The sequence below is a fragment of the Nilaparvata lugens genome, chromosome 2, assembly GCF_014356525.2.
Source record: "Nilaparvata lugens isolate BPH chromosome 2, ASM1435652v1, whole genome shotgun sequence".
NCBI lineage: Eukaryota > Metazoa > Arthropoda > Insecta > Hemiptera > Delphacidae > Nilaparvata > Nilaparvata lugens.
In genome coordinates this window covers 72,237,260-72,260,805 of record NC_052505.1, presented here as the reverse complement: position 1 = coordinate 72,260,805, position 23,546 = coordinate 72,237,260, and the positions used below count along the sequence as shown (strand labels likewise).

The following is a 23,546-nucleotide window of genomic DNA, read 5'->3' as shown; positions in this document are numbered from 1 at the left end:
TCCAGGGGGGCGGAGCCCCCTGGCTAGACGGATATGGTGAGCGAAGCGAGCCTGATGGCTAGTTTATTATATACTTAGTGGTATTGACAACATAAACGTCTTATTCTTTCAATAAATTGCCCTTCACTTGATTACTTGTGTTCACTACAGATTATCATCCTATTTCCAGCACAACTGATATGCAATAATGTGCTGTGTTTGTCAATTGTAGCCATGTTGCTCTACTGAGTAGTCGATGAATAGTGGATACCCCACTCATCAAACTAGAGCTCACAATTTCATGGCAGTTTATAGTTTTAATTTTGATGCACATTTCTTACAGTTTGTGTCAAAACGCAGGTGAAGTTCCCTATATATTTCAGGGTATTTAAATGTTTTGAAACAATAAAGATAGGCAGCCATATACATAACCAATCATTTTCAGACAATTCAACCTATATGTATGTCAATTAAGAGAAAACCATGGTCTGGATTAGCAGTCATGGATCATTATTCAATAAAAAAGTAGCTCATGGCATATTTTTTTTATTTCTCTGATTGTTCATAATCTAACCCAATATTTAACACTATAATTTGTTTTATGTATATACTATTTCTACAATCGGCTGCAAAACTCCTTGGTTTGTATAAACTATTGTATCAATTGGTAAATAATGAGGTATGATTGAGGTGAGGCAAGGAAAATTGTGTGCGTGTTTTATACTAGATTTTATCATTACTTTATTGTCTTTATTCTGCTTTAATCATTTACAAGTTGCATTATTGGTGTTTGCAGTTGAGCAAGAGGCAGAAGGATGTTCAGTGGAGAGTGAACCGGAGATGTGGCCTCTAAACTGCAGCACATCTGAAACTGCCAATGCAACAGAAGTGGGTGGACTGAATGCACATTCAATCTCTCCCATGGAAGAGTGCACTGAGCCATCTGTGGCTGGCAAAAAGATCAAGCTCTACAGCTGTGCTGACTGCAGCTATAAAACTCCATCGATCACTCATTGGAAGAGACACATGACGAAACACACTGGGGAAAAGCATTTCAGTTGTGAGTATTGCGACTATAAATCTGCTCGATCAAGTAATTTGAAGGAACATATCAAAACACATACAGGAGAAACACCTTTCAGCTGCGAGTATTGTGACTATAAATGTGCTCTATCAAGTAATTTGAAGAAACATATCAGAACACATACAGGAGAAAGACCTTTCAGCTGCAAGTATTGTGACTATAAATGTGCTCGATCAAGTAATTTGAAATCACATATCAGAACACATACAGGAGAAAGACCTTTCAGCTGCGAGTATTGTGACTATAAATGTGCTCATTTAAGTGCTTTGAAATCACATATCATAACACATACAGGAGAAATACCTTTCAGCTGCGAGTATTTTTGACTATAAATGTACTCAATCTGGTACTTTGAAGGAACATATCAGAACACATACAGGAGAAACACCTTTCAGCTGCAAGTATTGTGACTATAAATGTGCTCAATCAAGTAATTTGAAGAGACATATCAGAACACATCATAAATTAGAAACAACTACTAGCTGAAAATTTGTGACTTTACGTGTGCTCATTCAAATTCATTTTACTGTGTTTCCTAGTGGTCACTTATAACAGGACAAGTGTGTTGAACATGTGTGTTTACACAAATGTCGTCCATACATTGTCGTGTCATCACAGCTAAAGGCTTCAAACAACATTTTTTGAAGATCTGAGTAAGTATCGGCTCACACCTCCCCACTCCTCTATTTGAATTGCCAGGGTCGCCCTGGGCTGGCGTCTGTGGAGGGGCGGAGTGGGGGATGCTGCTCACAGTGTGGTGAGTGCCGGCGGGTGGTTGGGGACGGCTGGGCTCCTCGCGGTGTTGGGTGTCCTCCACATACACCACGGTTGTCATATCACAACACTGAAATTCTCTCCTTTCTGAGAGGTGATAGGCCATGCTTTGGCACTACCTGGAGGGAGGGGAGTCGCTAGGAGTGGTGGGACAGTAGTGGCAGTCATCACCGTCGTTGTAGTGCATGGCAACAGGTCAAAACTTGTCAGAAATGGTCTCCTAGTGTCTTCCAGACGAGCCTTTGTCACTGACTCCGGTCTGCCTCCAGATCAAGTGGTGTTCGGTTCGTCCTCTTAGTGACCCCTACCGGTCACCAAAGGTCACCTGACCTGCTTTTTTTAGGTAATGAAAATTTAAACTCAAATAGTGCAGCTAAGAAAAATAAACAACATAAATTTAGAGATGCAAAAACCTAACCTAAACAAATTTTGCTAGAAGCCTTTTTCTGTGATGACACAACAATCTATGACAATATGTGTATCATGCATGTCTCGCCGTTAGTGGCCAGCCTTAGGAAATCAACCTCGCACTTTCCATTACCTACTCACAAGCATTACCTGCTCACATGGTCATCATCCACAATAAAATTATCAAGTAATTTGATAAAATAGTATCATGTTGATATTTTGCCCCACCATCAACTCAACGTCATGCAGCTTGATCCTCTGCTTCTCCCTCATTAGCTCTCCTATAGTGAGGTCCACGTTATAATGGCAGTATTTGATTAACATTGGTGTTGCTTTCCTTGTCGATCATACTTTAAAGCAGAAAGCTCTATCCTTTTCTAGTTCTGCAACATTTCCAGATCCTTTTCCAACCACGTGGAATTATAATCAACAAAATATATCCAATCTCAATAATTATGAAAATTATGGATTTAATCTTTGGCGAATATATTTTCATGAGGAATAAAATATAATTGATCACTCTAAACAAGATTTTCCTGTTAATATTACATCAGATATATCAGTATAATAAATAATGATAATAAATCATTTTATTTGTTTCGACAAACGTCATACAAATGAGTTGAGTTGATAGGCCTACATAATACATAACAATAGATAAAATATGTTTAAAAATCAAATACAGACAATCATCACAGTATTACATGCAAATTTCAATAAAAAAGTAACAATAGGAAACAGTAAAATGAGCAAAAATGACTAATTATAAGAAGTATCACAAATAACAATAGCAATCACTTTTAGACAGGTAAAGTAGAGCTACTCTGCATTTCTCCTAGACAGAGCTTTCAAGATATTATATTCATATACGTTTACAATTTTTTCATTATAAAAATTAGAGAGGAGAATCATTATTTTATCTGTTTCCTGAATAACATTATTGGTGTAAGGCAAAATAAGGAACCTAAAACTTTGGTAAGCGGAGCACTCTAAGAGGAAATGCGCTAATGACTCCATACTAGAATTACATGAGGGGCAGATTTCCTCGGCATTGAGTTGATACTTCTTTCCATCAATATAAAAGAAAGTAGATGACACTGATGATGTTCTCAATTGTGATATACAGCGGATAATTTTATTGGAAGTTAAAAATCTAGCTGTTCTCCTCTTACAAAGTTAGGATTGATAAGTTTATAGAGAGGGCATCTTTGGGACAAAAACGCACGATTTATGTCCTCTTTTACATATCTCAGATAACTACTAAGAATGCTATCCCTGTTGTTCACTAAGTTGATTGCATCAATTCCATCGTCAGTGAAAATATTTTCGAATTGGATAGACTCTATTTCTTTACGAACATATTCTATCCAATTACCTTTAAAACTTACTCTTAAAAGGAGGCGATAACAAATAAATGGAAACCGTGGCTCTCTCAAGTTCACAATTTTCACAAGCCATGATAAATATCTTTTAAATATTTGAAACCTGAGTTTTGGCCTATTTGTTTCCAACCTGACACACCAACTCGGCGTTGAACGGAGCAGTAGAAGCAGGCGTTTTAAGAAAAACAACTGTGCTATCTCTACTCCTTCACAATTCAAACCCCAAACCTCCGAGCCATACAGACATGACGGTATTACAACTGTATCTAATAACTTCATCTTATCTATCCACTTCACTGACCTTACTTTAGATAAAACATCTATCGCCACCGCTGATTCAGATTTCCCCCTATTTATTGCTCGTCTACACATCTCAGAAAACCCACCAGATGATTGAAATATAACTCCCAAATAATTATACTGGCTACACATTTCTATTTTATTACCCCCTAGCAGAAAATTAGCTTTATGACTTTTGCTTAAGCGTCCTTTATGGAAAGTTAGAATTTTCGTTTTGTTTGCATTTACCTTTAGACCTACTTCAGAGCTATATTGATCCAAACATTTTAATTTATTTCTTACGTCAGAAATACTATCGGCCAATATAACTATGTCATCATCGTACTGTAACATTAAAATATCGTTGTCCCCATCAATATTCAGGCCATGTAACCCTCTCTCTCTGAAAAAAGCTTCTATTCCTGACGTATAGAGAGCTAAGAGCAGTGGACTGGCGGGGTCGCCCTGCAAAACGCCCTTGCTCATTGCTATTGGCTCAGACTGACTACCCCGAGACTGATTTTCCACCACTAATGTGAAGTTAATGTAAAGGTTTTGGAGTACATTGATAATTCTCCTACTAACTCCAAATCTCATCAATTTTTGCCAAAGCAGATTGTGGGGGACGGAGTCGAATGCGGATTCATAATCCACGAACAGTGCGTACACTTTTCTCTTTTTATACTCCATATAATATTTCACTATTGAGTCTAATACAAAAATATTGTCCACGCATGATCGGCCCTTACGAAATCCTGACTGACTCTCTTCCATTACTCCGCTCTCATCCGCCCATAGCGTTAATCTATCAGTTATTATACCGGTGTAAAGTTTAAGAATGCAATTCGCTATATCTATACCTCTGTAGTTCCTGGGATCCTGTGTACAACCTTTTTTATGCAACAAAAATATTTTAAGCCTCGCCCAGTCTGTTGGGATTATGCCAGTCACTAAAATTGAGTTAAATAAACTAATTAACATATATTTTCCTTCGGGATCTAAATACTTGAAAAATTCGTATGGAATTTTATCCAAGCCTGGCGCACTATTATTTTTCTGCCTTCTCAATCTATTCTCCAGCTCTAACAAATCTATCCTTCTATCTAAAATTGGATGTTTCACATCACAGAATACACAATACTCTTTAAACCTAGCGCCGCAGTGCAGGATGGTTTCTTACAGCTTGGCGTTGTTGTCATTCGAGATGGGTGTCTGGCTTGGAAGTGTTTCGGCCGCATTGCAGGATGACTGTTAACGGTTGCCGGAAGATCAACAGCTGGATTTTTTTCGTTATTTTTCGTGATAGAGAAATTCTGATTGTAGATTCTTTCTCAGCGACCCCAAGTTTAGCCTAAAGGCTCAGAATGTCAACAATGTTTTTAAATAATTAAAAATCATCATGAAAAGTCATTAATATGGTAGTACACCACGTTTCTGGTAACATTTTACTGGTGACTGGAGTTGTTATTGACACACAAAAATCAAAATAATCGTGAGAAAGAAAACTGCTGATGAACGCGAATAAGACCGCCACTCCATTGTTCTATTGTCTCGGCTGCTTGGCTGAGCCTGGCTGGAGGGATCAAATAACCGACTGGTTTGATCTTTCGTCTGTCCGCTAGGCGGAACTACGCCGACCATTGCTGGGTGGAAAATGTTACTGCGGCCGCTCGCATTCCCACCAACGCTGCTATTATTTGCTGTCTCAGCGCCTAGTCCGATTCAGCCAAGCAACCAGCCTGCACTGCGGAGCTAGGTTAAGAGAAGATAGTTCATATTTTTGTTTAAAATATCTAGCCCATTCCTCCAAATTTATACCGTAGTCATCTGTTCCTCTTCTACCTTTGAACACTCTAACTATTCCCCAGAACTCTCTCGTATTAGTAACATTTTTGAAATTTTCTTTTAGTTTTTCATAGTATTGTATATTTTTCTGTTCTACTGCATTTTTGAACTCTTTTTCTTGTTAATGAAATTATTCAGAGCGTTCGGAACTGGATTTCTCTTCTTGTAATCTCTGTATGCTTTACGCAACTCTCTCTTTAATTCATTGCAATGCTTATCGAACCAAGGTTTGTTTCTAAATTCGTTGACTCTCATAACATTTTCCACCATACCCAGAGATTTAGCCCTTTCTATTATTCCTTTCATTAACCCGTCGGCTATATTCTGAATATTTTCACCACTCTGATTGAAGCTACACGGAACAACCAAGTTTCTACTATATTCTAGTTTAAATGAATCCTTCCAACGAAATATTGTTTGTCGTGCATTTAAGCCAGCTCCTAATATCCTATTGGATTTTATTTTAGTAGATACAATAAGCGGAAGGTGATCGGATGTCAATACAAAATCGGAAACTTCCAGATCTGAAATAAAAGGGAAACTCTCTAAGTTGACCCAGACTAAATCTATTAAACTACTCCCGTTAGTACTATTAAAAGTGAATTGGCCCGGAGTATCACTTCTACACCTGCCATTTAACACAAAAAATAAATTTTCTTCCATAATACTAACTAGTTTATGAGCATTATTTGAAGTACAACTGTCTCGTGATACTCTATCCGCGCATAGTTCTGAGCTACTGAACACTTCCCCACCTAAACATTGATTTAGTTCTATTCTCAAATTAAAATCGCCGCCCTTCACAGCAGGAAAAGAAGAGAGTAGTAATTCGTTATGACTTAGACAATCTTGTAACTCATCAAGGGTATTTGCTACCGTGTCAGGTTTCATATAGTTTGAACAAATACTTATACTACCTATAGGACAATCTACTTTAACCATGATAATGAAGTCTTTGGCGAAAACCAAGGACGCTTTCAAATAGTTTTTCACTAACACAATTAAACCTCCACTATCTCTACCTCTTGAATGCAACTCTTTCTTAGCTTTCCACCTGACATGACCTTCCTTGCAACGACATTTGACATAGGTAGGCTGGCCCAGACTGCTATTATTTGCTGCATGTGCTGTTGAAATCACAAACTGGTGACCCAAGGGGCATGGGCCTACTGTACCTGTTAACATATGAAAAGTGGGATTAGGGTGTGGACACATTGGTGATTTAGTTGCTGTAATGACATAGAATGAGTGGAGTTAGGGTAGGTTGTGGATAGCCTTCCTCTGTTACAGTTCCTGATGATTAATGACACCCAAGTCCTCCCATTATTAGCGTCTGCCTATCCTTATTGTTATTCTGAACAATGGATCACTCAGTGGACTATTTTTTGGTCTAACCAACCAAAAGATTGGTTCCATATTCAGGATGGAACAACTTTTGAGAAATTATGTTCCAATTGTGTGCTTAGCAATTTTACATCTTTTCATGAGCAAATTTAATTTATCACTGGAAATTCCATATAGTCCAGGCGCTGGCTTACATTGAGCATACATGAGAGAGGCAGAGAATTTGACTTCGGATTATTGTTAGGGGGTCATTTGTGTATATGAAACTCGATGTCGTCACGTCCCAGGGTGGTCGACAGCTTGGGGGGGAGGGGGGTAAGTTGTAAAAAACGCGCGCTTATAAAATCGCCTGTCCTGCAGTTACTATTCATAGTACAGCTTTTAATTTTTTCTCAATATTATGTACACATAACTGGCTTTCAATGTGGTCCTCTACATTTTTGCGATAAACCGCATAGTTTTTCCGTAAAAAAATAAAATATCTCAAAAAATGTATTTTTTTATTATGGACTTTTTGTTATTTCTCGAATATTCAAGTCATCAGCCGACTTAGAGGAAAAAGCTCCCAATAAACGTTGTAGGCCGTCACTTCCTGAATCCAATGATATATATAGTTTGGGGGTTTTGATCATAGATGCGGCAGTGGGAGGGGGATAAGTAGCACTGTTACGCTGCGGCGCGGTCCTCCCCCATGATTAATGCGCGTAATGGCCTGTCTATCGCATCGCTCCTACTAGTCTATGCATGCAAATTATGTATTTCAGGAACGCTATCTTATGTATTTTCAGTCGCTGAACACGATTTTTCAACTCTCTAGTCTCAATAATTGATAATTCTCATCATAATATACTAATCATGGTCAAAATTTCATTCTGCAAGGAAACTAAGAAATGACTGTTTGAAATAAACGAAACTTGGGTTTCAAGAAATATATTAGGATAGAATAATGATAATATTTATATGTTTTTATGTTCTATCGTTTTTATCTCAAATTAATTTATTGTGATGCGCTGCAGGCTAAATTATATTATTAATTGCACACTGGCCACGCTTACTTGATATAGTGGTCAGTTAATTTCCAAGAAATATTTGTGGAATTTCTTAGTTCTTCATGGTGGAAATGGAATTCATCATTCATTCATTATCATAATGATTATGTTTAATATGAAAATGTTAATCTTTCGTGAATCTTCAGTTTGTCGTGAACTTTTGAGAAATTATATCCAATATAATAATAGATATGATTTGTATGAAATCAAAATTAAATGAAAATTTAAATATGCATTCATATTATTTCTAACAGTATTATTATAATGAGCCCAGGACCAGTTTGGCTGAAGAAAATGAACCGAAATTCAAAGCAAGATTCATCAGTAGAAGAAGTTGAATTGATTGAGGCAAACCCAGAGTATGCTCACATTCGTCGCCCTGATGGACAAGAGTCCACTGTGTCGCTCCGTCATCTTGCCCCTAAGATAACACGAAAATCTAGCCGGGTAGAATGATATGATAAACCATATGTTTTCGTTGTCATGGATTCATTCATAAATACCAAATGTTGTTGATCCGTTACTAGTAGAAAGTCATGTTCAATTTTATTTGATTAAAGCTCTACAAATGAAGAGTTTACTTATTTCAATGATATTTCACTAACTTTCGATTAATTCATCCATTATGGTATTCCCGTTCAGACTGTTTTGAAATGGTAACAAGTCATTCAGTATCAAAATTTGGGATTCGAATAGTTATGGCCATGCCCGTTATTCTTTCCCAAACATATTTATATGATTTGTAATTTTATCCACAAATGAATGAATGAATGTATGTATTCCTGCACTTTATAGATTCTTGCATGTCACATTAATAAATCTCTGCCACAGATTTAGAAATCAAGTCTCGATGGTTTGGAGAGCATATTATTGGAGTGATTCTTTTACTCTGCTGCTTCTAATATGCTCACTACCTTTGTTTGATTTTAGACCATATACATGAAACGCTATGTCCACCTGTATCACTCCATTTTTATTGAGAATTTTTATAACTCTTCTCATCACAAAGTTTCCATAATCTTGCAGCGTATTGAAGTTTTGAAAAGTGAAGTAGGAGTTGAATTCATGAGAGCCATGTCATCATTATGCGAATTTGTCAACGATATTTAGGGATTTAGTCAAATCCACAACTAGTTTCACTTACAATTTCATGGGCCAAGTGAGATTAAGCGTTTTTTCAAATATCCATCAGATGTTGACAGAGATTGCGGTTATTGTAGAAATGCATGCTGCACTAAAACTTCAATGCTGAATCATCTTTAAACAGCTACCTAGTAAAAATACAGATATCAGAATGATCTTTTTATTCTAGAATTAACTAAGACTAGGATTTTTGTTTGATTGCATCGTGGAGAATGAAAGAACTCTGTTTCTTTTTATAGGTGAGAATACACTTTTACAATTTGCCACAACTATGTTTAGATAACAATCGTTGGAGACCGAATAACTATTTCTTTCTATACGTTCAAAAGAGAATCACACACTTCTTCACTTGCTTCCAGACCATTGATAACATTATGCAGATTCTGTTGTCCATCAGAGTCTTGAAGAAAAATGTAATGTTCTCTTGAGAAGGTTATGCTTCTGGAAATCATTATCATCTCTCATTATTCTTGTTTTACTTCATTCGATGACTTTCTTCACAATCTCCATAATGATGTCAACATACTTGAACAGAGTATCTTTGATGGAAGATTTATTTATATAGTAGCAGCCATTTTAGGAAAGCCTTTGAAGAACTAGCTATTCCAATCACTCAGTTTTGGATGATCGAATGAGGGTTTGCTCCAAAGCATGATCGGTTGTCACATTTATGGAATTTTCAAGGTTTCATTTGACAGAGAGTCAATGTATTGACTGTATAGAGTTAATGTTTCCTTATTGGAAATTATTTTCTACTTCTATGGGTATTTTTTTATATTTTCTAGATATAACACAGACTCCATAATATAGTTTGTGTGATTGAATAAAAAAAGTATGGGATCTTTTCTCGTACAGTTTCTATGTGCAATACCAGAGTCCTTCCTTATGAGCATGAATACAATTTAAGATCATCTAAACTATGTTACAATAATCAGTCATAAATTTCAAGTAGTCATTGATTTTACATTGTTATTCTAAAAAAACTCCACAAATAGCTCCTGACTTCTTTCAAATATACTTTGACAATCTCTCATATTTGAACCGTTCATGAGTCCTTGTAGTTGTTTCATTGAATTGATTGCTTGTTCTCACACCTTAATTATACTGATCTCCCCTCAATAGATTTCCAACAGTATTCTCTCCAAATATTTCAAATTCAGCAAAGATATCTCCCATTCCACTTTCATTCAAGTACCACCCCAAGACAATCAGTCAAACTCAGCCAGATGAAAAGTATCTATTCGCGTAGATATAAGTTACAGAAATCAGTTGATAAAGCTGCGTTTACACCAAAGTTATTAACAAAATGTTAATAACTTAATCTTTATAGATTCTATTAGATTTAACGGAACTTGGCAAACACATATGTCCATCATGTGTATGATAAGTTATGTTCAATCTTATAGAATCTATAAAGATTGAGTTATTAACATCTCGTTAATAACTCTGGTGTAAACGCAGCTTTAGAGTTATATTTCCTTTGTAATCAAATATTCAGTCATATCACATGGGAGTAATTGGCATTATTTGTGCTTCAACTGTAAATTTATATTAAGAAAATATTTTACTCCTGTTACACGGTGCTCTATATGGGGTAGCCTATATTATTTGTTTAACTTACTCCATTACTTGACTTTCGCAATTCCAAAGAGATCATTGAACTAAATCGAATAATTATTCTCTCTTAATGGAATATCAGTTTTTTATCGACTGAGAAACACATATAGGATTCCTAACAAGATGGTTTATCATTACAATGTAATCATAAATAATGATAATGAGATGAAGTTTGTAATTTTGACCATAATGTGTATATTATGATGAGAATTATCAATTATTGAGACTAGAGAGCTGAAAAATCGTGTTCAGCGACCGAAAATACATAAGATAGCGTTCCTGAAATACATAATTTGCATGCATAGACTAGTAGGAGCGATCTGATAGACAGGCCATTACGCGCATTAATCATGGGGGAGGACCGCGCCGCAGCGTAACAGTGCTACTTATCCCCCTCCCACTGCCGCATCTATGATCAAAACCCCCAAACTATATATATCATTGGATTCAGGAAGTGACGGCCTACAACGTTTATTGGGAGCTTTTTCCTCTAAGTCGGCTGATGACTTGAATATTCGAGAAATAACAAAAAGTCCATAATAAAAAAATACATTTTTTGAGATATTTTATTTTTTTACGGAAAAACTATGCGGTTTATCGCAAAAATGTAGAGGACCACATTGAAAGCCAGTTATGTGTACATAATAGTAACTGCAGGACAGGCGATTTTATAAGCGCGCGTTTTTTACAACTTACCCCCCTCCCCCCCAAGCTGTCGACCACCCTGGGACGTGACGACATCGAGTCTCATATACACAAAAGACCCCCTAACAATAATCCGAAGTCAAATTCTCTGCCTCTCTCATGTATGCTCAATGTAAGCCAGCGCCTGGACTAATACCAATATTTTTGAACAGAATCTAAAGTATACTGAGCACTTCAGGTTGGAGGGATAACTAGACTTGAAGAGCAAGGAATGGCTAGCCAATAGGAATGCCAGAGTCCAATCTAGCAAATGGCCGTCCCTACTCTATAAAAGAAGGCATAAATTCCGAACATCAACATTTTGTCTCTCATTGGCTGGGTTATCACTTTCTCTCTCAGCATGTACCATCACTTGAACTTCTCTCTTCGGACTCGATTCTAGAACTATCTCATTCTCTGAAACCACAGTAGAAGGGGATGTTTCACTCGGAATGACAATTTCTGATGAATTTTTCTGAGTTATTTGAATAGTCTCTTCAGTGAAAATTTGTTCGGATAAAGTTGACACATCATCAACTGGAGGTGGGTTCACGAGAGATTGCACCCCCAACTGCCCCTATCCTTCACCTTCCACATTCTCCCCACTTGTATTTTTGAACTTACTTTCCAGCTTATCCAGTGTAAAGGGATGCCCATTGACTATTAATTTGTCGTATTGCAAGACAGCATGTTGCCCATCGCTCCTAGCCATTAAAAGGAATTTTTTCAACTCTTTCCTTATTTCTCTCACCCGAGTGGTAAAATCTTCCTCTATGCCTATATTGCAGTCTCTCAATTTCTTCCTGTTATTCAAAATCTCCATCTTTTTCTTTAAATTCCAAAATTTAACAATAATTGGCCTACCGTTTGCCGAACGTCGGCCCATTCTGTGAGCTCGTTCAATATCGTAGTTTTTCACGTTCACTTTCAATTTAGAATATTGATAAAGTCCAATATGAGAGTCTCACACATAGAACTTCTCTCCCCCCCCCTTTCTCTATAATATTGAAAAACACGAGGTTGTTACGTCTCGAGAAACCTTCAAGGCGATCCACTTGAAATTTCAACTGATTATTCTCATTAGAAAGACGATCACAATGTTCTTTAAGCGTAGAAACATCATTATTTATCACCGGAATGTCTTGATTTATATTTAACACAGCACTTTTAATGTTCGGAATGTCTGTAACTATTTTTTCGATTTTTTCCAGTTTATAAAATATATCATTAATAGTCTTTTCAGGCCCGGGATTAGACTCGATTCCAGCGATCGCGAGAAGCAAAAAAAAACAATACCCAACGCGGAAAAATATTACAACTTTTAGAGTTCACTGTTAATTTAGAGGCTTTATTTAGCCTAAGAGACTTATAACAATACACTGCACTAAACATTTCGGTTCGTAACCGGTAAAGAACTGCTTCTAACGGCATTATCTCACCAGATAAGAGAGCCAACGAAAATGCGACTGTTCCGTTCAACGTCCACAACTCAACTCTACATCAGATATATCAGTATCAGATATCCTCCATAGAAGACAGGGACAAGGCAGAGAATTGGCAACGCTGTTCTACTATCTTTCTCCACTGCCATTATAACATGAACCTCACTATAGTCAGCCTTAACCTGGCTTCACCATCCTTGCCGAGGTCTAGAAACACTTGTGGAGCTCTCACTTTCAGTAGATTTCTGAATATGATAGTGTCCTTGGTGAAACCCTGCTCCATGCTATAGAGATGAATTCTCTTAATTTAAGAAATTAGTCTTGATTTACTGGGTAATGTGTAGGTATTTATATATGTGAATCTACAACATTTTTAATTAATCATTTATAATTTATTGGCATGGTTAATTAAAACAAATACATGACATTGATGTTCGGTTACATTCAAAATATTACTAAAACAACAAAACATCAAATGGATTCAGACTGGGTATTTCTTATATCATATGGAAGCAGATAACTGACCGAACGTAGTGAGGTCTATGTTTTAACTCGGATTTTCTTTTGTATGTCTGTATGTAACGCGATTACGGCCAAATGCGTTGATAGAATTTGATGAGATTTGGCAGGAATATTCCTTTTTCAACTGCGCGTCGATGTATACTCATGGATTTTTGAAATTTTAATGATAATATGGAAAGAAAAGGAATTCCTCCATACTCTGATATCACTATGATATATATAATCTACTTTGAAGATAGGATTAATCAGACTATAGTTATTCATAATCAATCAGCTGACAAGTGGATTATTCATTGCATGCATTAGACAGAGGTCTGGCCGAGTCTATTTCTATAAGGTGGGGTTGCAATATTTTTTATGATGCTTGCCCATCAGTATCAATATTCCCACATTTGAAAAACAAATTTAATAGGTGATTGGAAATAAAATAAAAAATGATTCAATGAACTAAATAATGCTGGAGAAATTATAATATTCTTGATTGAAACAAATTAATTTTAAATTAGTTGTGAAAGATTTTTATCAGATGGAAAGATTACCACGGAACTAGATAGATTATCATATGGGATACAAATTCAAAGGTGAACTGAGTTTATTAACATAAGTGAGTTTTTGATCTTGAAGAAAACAACTAACTGTTTTTAAGAGTAAATTATAATTCAACTGAGTCAACTAGAACAGGTGACATCAGATACTTGTGGATGAGAAAACTGCGTGAGGTCTACTACGGCAATCTGAGAATGAATAAACAAGATATACTTACTAATGTAAATTATTGAAAATTGTAATAATTTTGATAAAGATTAGTGATTTTTATTTCTAATGAATATAAATTAAGTTTATTGATGTTGTTGTAGAGAGCATTTGCAATAAATTTTAGTTATTCAATAACTAAGCTGTTTTATATACAGTTACCCATAATCTATATAAATAAAAATCGAGCCTCCAATTTTGACATTCAATAACTTTTAATATTATCTTCATGTATAGAATTTCCTGAAGATTCAAACAAAAACTCAGAATAATAATTGAGTTTCAAAAACCCTATTACTCTTATATTGCCAAGGTAATAAACCTTACATATAGCCTTCGTAGGCTACCGGTGTACTTGATTGTTTATAATGTCGTTTTCACAGTAACATTTTTCATTGCGCACTTGGTGTAGATAAGGCTTACGGTGTACAGTAAATACAAAGGGCAACCTCATCCAAAAATATATCTTAATTTCAATTCAAATACATTTTATTATTATATATCACACATGTAAACTTTAAAGTAGAAATATCTTTAAAGCTCATGTTAGTGACGACCGTTTCGTTGTGTGCTGCATCATCAAACTAAATTATGTTCAAACAGTAGACTCAAAATTTGAGGGTTGTGGTGAGGGAATTGAGCTCAGCCATAGAAATGAGTTATAAAAATAAAGTTAGAAAGTAGAATCATTGAAAATAGTCATTTCAAAGATAAAATTGTTTACTGGTTTCGATATGTTGATGATATTATTTGCTTATGGAAAGGAAGTAACAGACAACTAGACAATTTTCTTTCCTATCTGAATGGATTACATCAGAGTATAAAATTCACTGTAGAGTAGAACAGGATTGTGTATTGAATTTTCTAGATTTAAGAATAGATCATAGCACTGGTTTTCACAAGTTTTCTATTTTCAGAAAACCAACCCATACTGATGTTATCATTCCTCTTCATTCTTGTCATCCTATTTCTCACAAACTTGCTGCTTTCAATAGTATGGTCTATAGAGCACTAACAATACCTATGAGCCATCATGATTTTGATATTGAGATCACTAAAATTAAACAGATAGCTGTCGCAAATGGGTATGAAGAAAGTATGGTGGACAGATTATTGAGTAAAATTAATAGAAAAATTTCAATCAATTCTAGCTTTGTAGGCTCAAACTGTGAGGAGAAGACTTGGATAACAATCCCATATTTAGGCCTTGTATCTGATAAAATAGGTAGGGAATTGAGGAGGAATGGATTTCATGTTGCTTTCAAGACCAAACCGATTTTAAATAGTCTATTTAGCTGGAGTAAAGACAAAATTGATATTTGGGATAAAAGCGGGGTGTACAAACTTAAATGTGATTATTGTAATGCTTGTTACGTGGGTCAGACTGGTAGAAGTTTCAAAAGTAGAATTGAAGAACACATCAGAGATTGGAATAAACAAAATGGGGAATCTAACTTTGCAGAACATTTGATAACAAATAATCACAAGTTCACAGTTAAGGAGAATGTTGAGTTTCTGCATGTTAATAACAAAGGCACATCTTTGAATATTTTAGAGGCTTTAGAAATAACAAGAGTAATTAAGGAAAATTCCCAGTATAGTTTAAATGACCAGATTCATTTCAACCAGTACAACACTACGAATTTAGTTTTATCATAAAATTGTAAGCATACATTAGTCAATAGTTTTTCCATTTACATATTTGTTTTATTATCTTTTACACTTGTTTTCTTGGTTCTTATTTTGTACTCAAAGTAAATTTTATTATCATGGCGATTCTGTTGCTTAAGCCGCCATTTTGTCACACCGTTGAGGGGGAGGAGACTGTCTAGCTAGGCCAATGGCAGGCGTTCATGCCCTCGACCAATAGCAGTACTCGCCTACTAGTATAAATTCTGCTGCTCTTCTATTTAGTTTTAGTTTATCAGAGATTGACAATGGTGTAATAACCGAAACCGGTCTTTCTAATTATCAATAAATCAGTGGTTTTTTGACAATTTCTTAGTCTTTTTTCATTCAATATTTCATTCAATTATAAAAATAAGGTACCTATTTATACTTTGAGGTTTACATTTGTGATATATTCAACAAGTAAAAAAAATAATGGATATTCAATAAAGAAAAACAAAAATTACTGATTAAAATATGAACTGAACGAATCATACAATAACCAAGAATTATTTGAATCATACAAAAATTCAAATGAAAATGTGATGAAATTATTGGTATTTTACCAGTCCCATCAACACTAAAAGCCGCGTTCAAAGAAAAGTTTTTTTTACTTCAAACCATTTAATTAAAAGTTTCAGTAAAACACTGAAAATATTATTGCGTGCTGTAACAAAATATGCGGCAAACCTAACACTATTTGTCGCATTTTTGTTTCTTTTAAACTTTTATTTTTAAAAAAATTAGACTTCGTTGTGAATCTAGTAGACAGTTTGATAGAAATAGAAAGAAAAATAAAATATCAGTAACCTTTATGAATTATTTAATCTCAACATGTTTCGGACATTGATGCCATTTTCAAGTCTGTGGGTAGATGACACAAGTTGATAAGTCACACTATTGGCCATATTGAGTTATGCATATGGTTGTGTTCAGAAAAATTAGACCTATAAGATGGTATAACTAAATATGTTGTATCTCTTTAAATAGCTGGGATATAGGCCTTGCTCAAGCCTGATAGAGCATTTCTCCCAAACCCCAAGTTGACAAATGTTGATAAGTACATATATCTCAACACTCTTCTACCGGTTTGTATTATAATCCAATTATCAAAAGATGGCAAAATTTGATAAGTGTATGTACTGGTAGGCTATTATAAAATCTGAAAATCAATAACCTATATTGAGAACTACATAACCCATACAATTTAGCAAACAGTTCAAGTTTGGTTAACTTGATCAATACTTGTAAATAATATCAATTAATTGTTAAAAATATATTCACTTTTCTAAATAATCGATTTTTAAGATATTTCCTATACTGTTACATTGTGATTTAAAACATGGCAGATGGCAAAACATGATATCTCTGACATTACTTGCAAAAATCCTCAATAGTTAATTTAAATAAATGTTTTATTCCTTGATATTTTATATTTAAATAGTCAAAGATCAGCTGATTATATTAGTGTAGAATGCGTACCTAAGAAAAAATATTATAGATAATTTTTGCAGCTATGCCAAACTTTCAAATTTCTCTCCTGAAAAGTTTACAAATCATGACTTATCAGCTTGTGTCATCTACCCACAGAACTTGATTTTATTTTTCTTTCCATTTCTATAAAAAGTAGCCCTATAAAGTAAAAAGAGTTTGATAGAAATTATTATAAAAGTCTCAGATGGTGTTGAAAAATCTGGTGTGGCGCACTCACACAACTTTCCTTGCCGTTATGAAAATTTATTACCTGACGCTAGTGTTCTAGCGCATCTCAAATCTACTATTCAAATATATGAGGCAGCTGGTGATAGGACAATAACGCTAGAGACACACGAGGTCTGCTATCTCTTCGTAGTGAATAATTTAATAGAACCAACAGTTGCCAACCGTTTGCAATTTAATGATCACATTTTCTTGAATTTCAAGCTTATTTTAAATTTTAGGTGAACATGTTACTGGACAACATCGATTGCAGAGATTTTCATGCTCAATTTTTTCCACTTGAAATTTCTTGTTTAAATTGTATATGAAGGCTGCTAATCTAAAATCAAACTTTGCATAGATGGGGCGGCGCTCCTGAAATTTTTACAGACATAGGACTTGTTGCAGTTGATAGAGCTTATCAATGACTATTTCAGGTATGAATTTGATCAAAATCGTTGGAGCCGTTTTCGAGAAAATCGCGAAAAACCCTGTTTTTGACAACATTTTCGCCATTTTAGCCGCCATATTGGATTGCATTTGATCGAAATTGTTCGTGTCGGATCATTATAGTGTAAGGACTATACGTTCCAATATTTCAAGTCATTCCGTCAACTGGGAGATGAGATATCGTCACAGTGATATCGTGTACACAGACGCACATACACTCATACACACACACATACAGACCAATACCGGTACCCAAAAACCACTTTTTCGGACTCAGAGGACCTTGAAACGTATAGAAATTGGGGTACCTTAATTTTCTTCGGAAAGCAATATCCGAATTCTCCTTTTTTCGAGGAGAATGGCCTGTTCTCCAACATGCAGTTTGGTTTCCGAGATCAACAGTGGGTGCAGTCGACCATGTGGCTGAGCGGATTGATGCTGCCTTCGAGGATGGTGAGTCTCTTGCTCTTGCTCTTTGTGATCTGAGCCTAGCCTTTAACTGCGTGGACCATGGCATTCTTCTTAGAAAGCTGAGCTTTTATGGTCTTAGAGACTCTGCCCTTTCCATCTTGGGCTCTTACCTTTCTGGAAGGACTCAGCTTGTCTCCCTCAGTGGTGCTGACTCCCGGACACTTCCGGTAACTTTTGGTGTTCCTCAGGGATCGGTGCTGGGGCCTACACTGTTCCTTGTCATGATAAATGACCTCGACGACCACGGTTCCTCTCTGATGTTCGCGGATGATGCATCTCTACTGTCATCGGGTGCTGAGCTTGAGCGGGTTTTGGAGGCATCTGCGGAGCATCTTCAGTCTGCCACTTCATGGTTCCTGGCTAATCGATTCCAGCTGAATGAGGACAAGACCCAAAGGATCATCTGCAGCTTGTCACGTGAGCCGCGTGACCCTCAGAATCCAGTGAAGCTGCTGGGTTTTGTCTTGGACAGCAAACTCAGCTGGAACAGTCATATACAGCAAGTAACCAGTCGACTCTCCCGCATTTGCTTTCTGCTGCTCAAGATGAGGGGCCTGGTGACTGAGAAGTACCTGATAATGATGTATCATGCGCTCTTCCATTGCCACATTACCTATGGCTTGCTTCTGTGGGGTCATTCAGCGGGGGCTGCTGATGTGCTGAGACTGCAAAAGAGGGCTATAAGAATTATAACAGGCAGCGATCATCTTGCCCACTGCAAGCCCATCTTTGCTCGCCTTGGTGTACTGACTGTCTTCAGCCATTACATCCTCCTGTGCTTGGTGTATGTCAAGAAGATACAGCATACTCTAGCTGCCCGTAGTGACATCCACCGCCACAACACCAGGCGCAGTGAGCTGTTGGATATCCCCAGGAGACGCCTCCACCGATCACAGGCCAGTTACAGGATTTCAGCCCTGAAATTCTACAACAAGCTGCCTAATAGTGTGAAGCAATTGGATGAGGCCGCCTTCAGGAGAACCATCCGGAAGCTACTGTGTGCAAAGGCATACTACAGTGTAAACGAATTTATGGGTGACAATTTGAATTTTTATTGAGAGCGTGAGCACTGGATCACTGCCATCTGAACTGTTACAGTTTTTTTTTTCATGTGTTTGTACGTGTTTTGATTTTTTGACGCCATCGATCCCACAATTGTGGGTAATGGATGAAGCTGAAGGTATTAAGGTATTAATACTTTCTTTACCTATGGTAATAGGGCAAGGAAAGTAAAAAAGGCGTGTGAATGACCATTGCCAACATAGGCCTAGGTAATATAACACCAAATCCATGTTATGTTAGTTTAGTTCACTTCAGGTAAGATTTTTAATATTATGCTGATATTTTGTAGATAGAAACATGATTCTGATGACTATATCGTCAAAAACGTTAATTATTATAGAAATTAAAAAAGATTAAATCTTGTTCTTACATTTTCTTGTTTTCAAGGATATTTTCAGAAATGTCAACACAATATAGATAATGGTATTTTATTTATATATAAGGAATAAGTATCAAAAAAAAGTTCAATAAGACAAGAATAGAGCGTATTCAACAATCAAAACTAAAGCATTATTTGCATGTGAAATATATAATTAATTTTTAATGTGAAATACCAAAATCTTATTTGAAGTGAAGTTCATAATTGGCGGTTAGTGTGTGTAGTGCATGTCATGGTTGGAAACCTTCTAAATAACTAAGGTTTTTAACATCAGGTCTGGTGTTAATTCTTGAAAATCATAACGAAACAAGAGTTAATTCATGTATTTAAGTGAGTGAATCATTGCTTTATTGTTATTACTTTTAGTACCATTTGCATTTACTCAATATTGGGTAGGATATGTGGTTGCAATAAGAAATACGTGAAAGTTAGACATTCCAACTGTAAATATTATAAAATAGATCTTATCAGGAATAATAGAATTGAAATTGAATAATTTATTTTCATAACCTGAAATATCATGAAAATAGCTAAGCCGTTGGGTTGGTCAAGCTGGTAGTCAAAGGTTTATTTGGTCAAGGTAACAAAGGGAAAATAGCCTCACAAAAGGATTAATCTGTAAAACTGTATAATAATAATATACGTTAAATTATTCTAATAAATTAAACTTAGAAAACGAATATTCAAATTTTATTGTTCCTTTATGGTATATTATTTTGTCTTTTTTTTAGAAAAATGGATAAAGAGGTGAGTTTTTGAAATAGTTTTTCTATAAAATAACCTTAAAAAACAGTATAGCTTATTAATTAAAAAATTTATACAATTTATTGTTTTTAACAATAAACAAATTTAACAAATTTCAATGTATATGTGTAATTTTGTTCGTTTCTATAGTCCAACTCGTGTTATTTTGCTACAATATTTCAATGTGTATTTGTAAATTTGTTCATTTTATAGTCAAACTTGTGATATTTTACTTATTATTGACAAAGCCTATTGCTTACATTTTTGTAATGTTGTTTTATGGCCAATAAAATTCTTGATTCTTGATTCTTGAACATTCCATATAATTATTTGGCAGTAAGGTTTTTTCAGAATTTATATTCTTATTGTTATCTTGTCTATAATACAAGGGTGTGATCAAATTAAATGCATTATTTTATGTGCCAGTAAAAGATTCCTCAACATAACCTTAAAAATCAGCATTGCTTAACGCTTATTAATTCACACAATATTTATTGTTTCTTATTCCATATAATTTTTTGGGAATAAAGTTTTTTATCAGAATTCATATTTTTATTGGTATCTTGTCTATTTAAGGGTGTGATCACATTAAATGCATCTATGTGCTAGTAAAAGATTGAGGTGTAAAGCTGGGTTTACATAGATTCTATTGGATTGAACATAACTTAGCCTATCATACATATGATGAACATATGTATTTGTCAAGTTCCGTTATTATCATTATTAATTTATTAACTAACATATTAACTACATATTAATTAATTACATATTATGTTACATAGTAGGCCTAACATATTCAGTTATTAACATTTTATTTACTTTGGTGTAAACCCAGCTTAAGTGTACGTCCAGTGCCAAAATACATTTCATGAAATTTTTCGTTGGGATCGATTTAGTATGTTATTTTGAGCACAAAATAGTGGCTAGCTGCCACTAGCTTTTTAGGAATGTGGGATTGTCCGATACTTGAATGCATAGATGGAATTTCCAATTCTGTGTTCCTGCAACAGCAAATTGAGCTAGTGGGAAACCTACTGTTGTCTCCATATAAGCACGCTACACACAAAGACATTAGTGGCCTCCAAATTTAAAGCTAATTATAATTATATGCAGTAGAAAAGGCTAGTCCCTCCCTAGCCTTTGGTAAGCCAATACCAAACTACAAGGCAGCAGTCAATTTTCTTTCCTTAGCCTTTGAATATCTACTGATCTCCGTCTGCGTTGTGTCCACTGACCACCCGATCGTGTATTGATGGGAAGGATATTATTTCATATCCTTCTTAAAGATTCGACAATTATTTGTTGAAACACCGCAGATTTATGAAGTTACATTACAATTTTATATTATCGTTATTCCAATTGCATTCAATTTTTATTAATTTTAATTATCTATAGTTGAATAATTAGCATTACCGTCATTTAATGTAAATTAGTGTATAAAACAGTAAATATTGTAACATACATAAATAAAGAAATCTAACCTGCAAGGCAGCAGTTTGCTGGTTTTGGTCCACCCCGGGTATTTCATTTCCTCGGTAACCCCTATATCTAGAGGGCATTCCCCGATCCGCCACCTGGGGAGGCGCCCGATAGGAGACCAGCATCTCCCACTCATCTACAGTGCAATGTGTAAAATGGGGTCTGTTGCTTGAGAGCTCGGTTATGTAGCAGCTAAAAACACCATTATTCGATCTATGGGGATTTCAAGCTTTGAAAATTCTCACCGTCAGAGTGTTGCCTGATTAATTGTCAAGAACGGTACTTTACCAGGGTATCTGAAATAGATAACCTTAAAACCGAAAACGTGTTTCAACAAGATTCTACTGTGAAGGATTCAAGTTGATTTTTTGTCTCTTTGTTGCAGGTTAAAGTTGAGAAACAGGAAAGTGCTTTTGATGACAGTTGGATTGGAGCTGCACGTAGTGATACAGCTACTCAGCAGGCATGTATTGTTGAACAATCCACCTTGAAATTTACTGGCTACAGCTATATGATGAAGTTGAATCCCATTTTCTTTCAACTTCTCTACTGTTGATAGTATATAGTGAAATTTAGTTGAAAGATTATTTCTGTCTGAATATTCTTTATAATTATGCAATATTTTTTCGATCGCCTTTCATGGATTTTATAGAAAAGAAGAGTAGACATCAATGGGGACAATAGTAAAAAGTCCATTCTTTAAAAGATACATTATTGAATCTATTGATTGATATAAACAAACATCAACTACTACAACCCATATTTTAATAGTGAGCACTATTACTTGCTGAGTTCGATATTCGTCTAGTTTTCAAGTGACAAAAGAATCTCTTATGTTCACAGATCAAGATCGAGATGCAGGAGGATGAATTTGGAGAATGTGAATTAGCAACTAGCAGCATCAAAGATGAGTCATCCTCGCACAATGGTTCAATTTCCAATCAGGCATGTATTCCATCTTGACTAGAATAAATAATTTACTTAGTATGGTTATAGGCCTTTTTCAGTTCTTCAAGATCTCAGAACGTCAAGTTTTAAGCACAGGTCACCAGCTTGTTGTTGTTATTATTAGCGCATGGATACAATTGTGGGGAGTCCCACAGGAAGACCAGCTTGTTTGGAATAGAAGGATAGAATTATATTTCCTTCAAATTCAAGGAACACAATCTATGCCTATATTGCAATATTGTCAATAACATTAAGGCTCAACTCACACTTATTGTTCATCGTTTTTGAAGGGACGGATTCAAGGATCCAAAGGTTCATAGAACCCCACACGTCAACCGAAGA

General features: G+C 35.5%; 2 protein-coding genes across 2 annotated transcripts in view; both read left to right on the top strand.

Annotated features, from left to right (window-relative positions):
* The window catches only part of LOC111057039, a 105,737-nt gene that overhangs the window by 35,927 nt on the left and 46,264 nt on the right, over window positions 1-23,546 (top strand). The gene's annotated exons all lie outside the window — the stretch shown is intronic.
* Window positions 767-22,718, top strand: LOC120349967 (zinc finger protein rst2-like). The gene is made up of 2 exons (XM_039421651.1): window positions 767-1,039; window positions 22,642-22,718. The coding sequence occupies exons 1-2, from the start codon at window positions 820-822 to the stop codon at window positions 22,644-22,646; spliced, it is 225 nt and encodes a 74-aa protein (XP_039277585.1). The 5' UTR covers window positions 767-819; the 3' UTR covers window positions 22,647-22,718.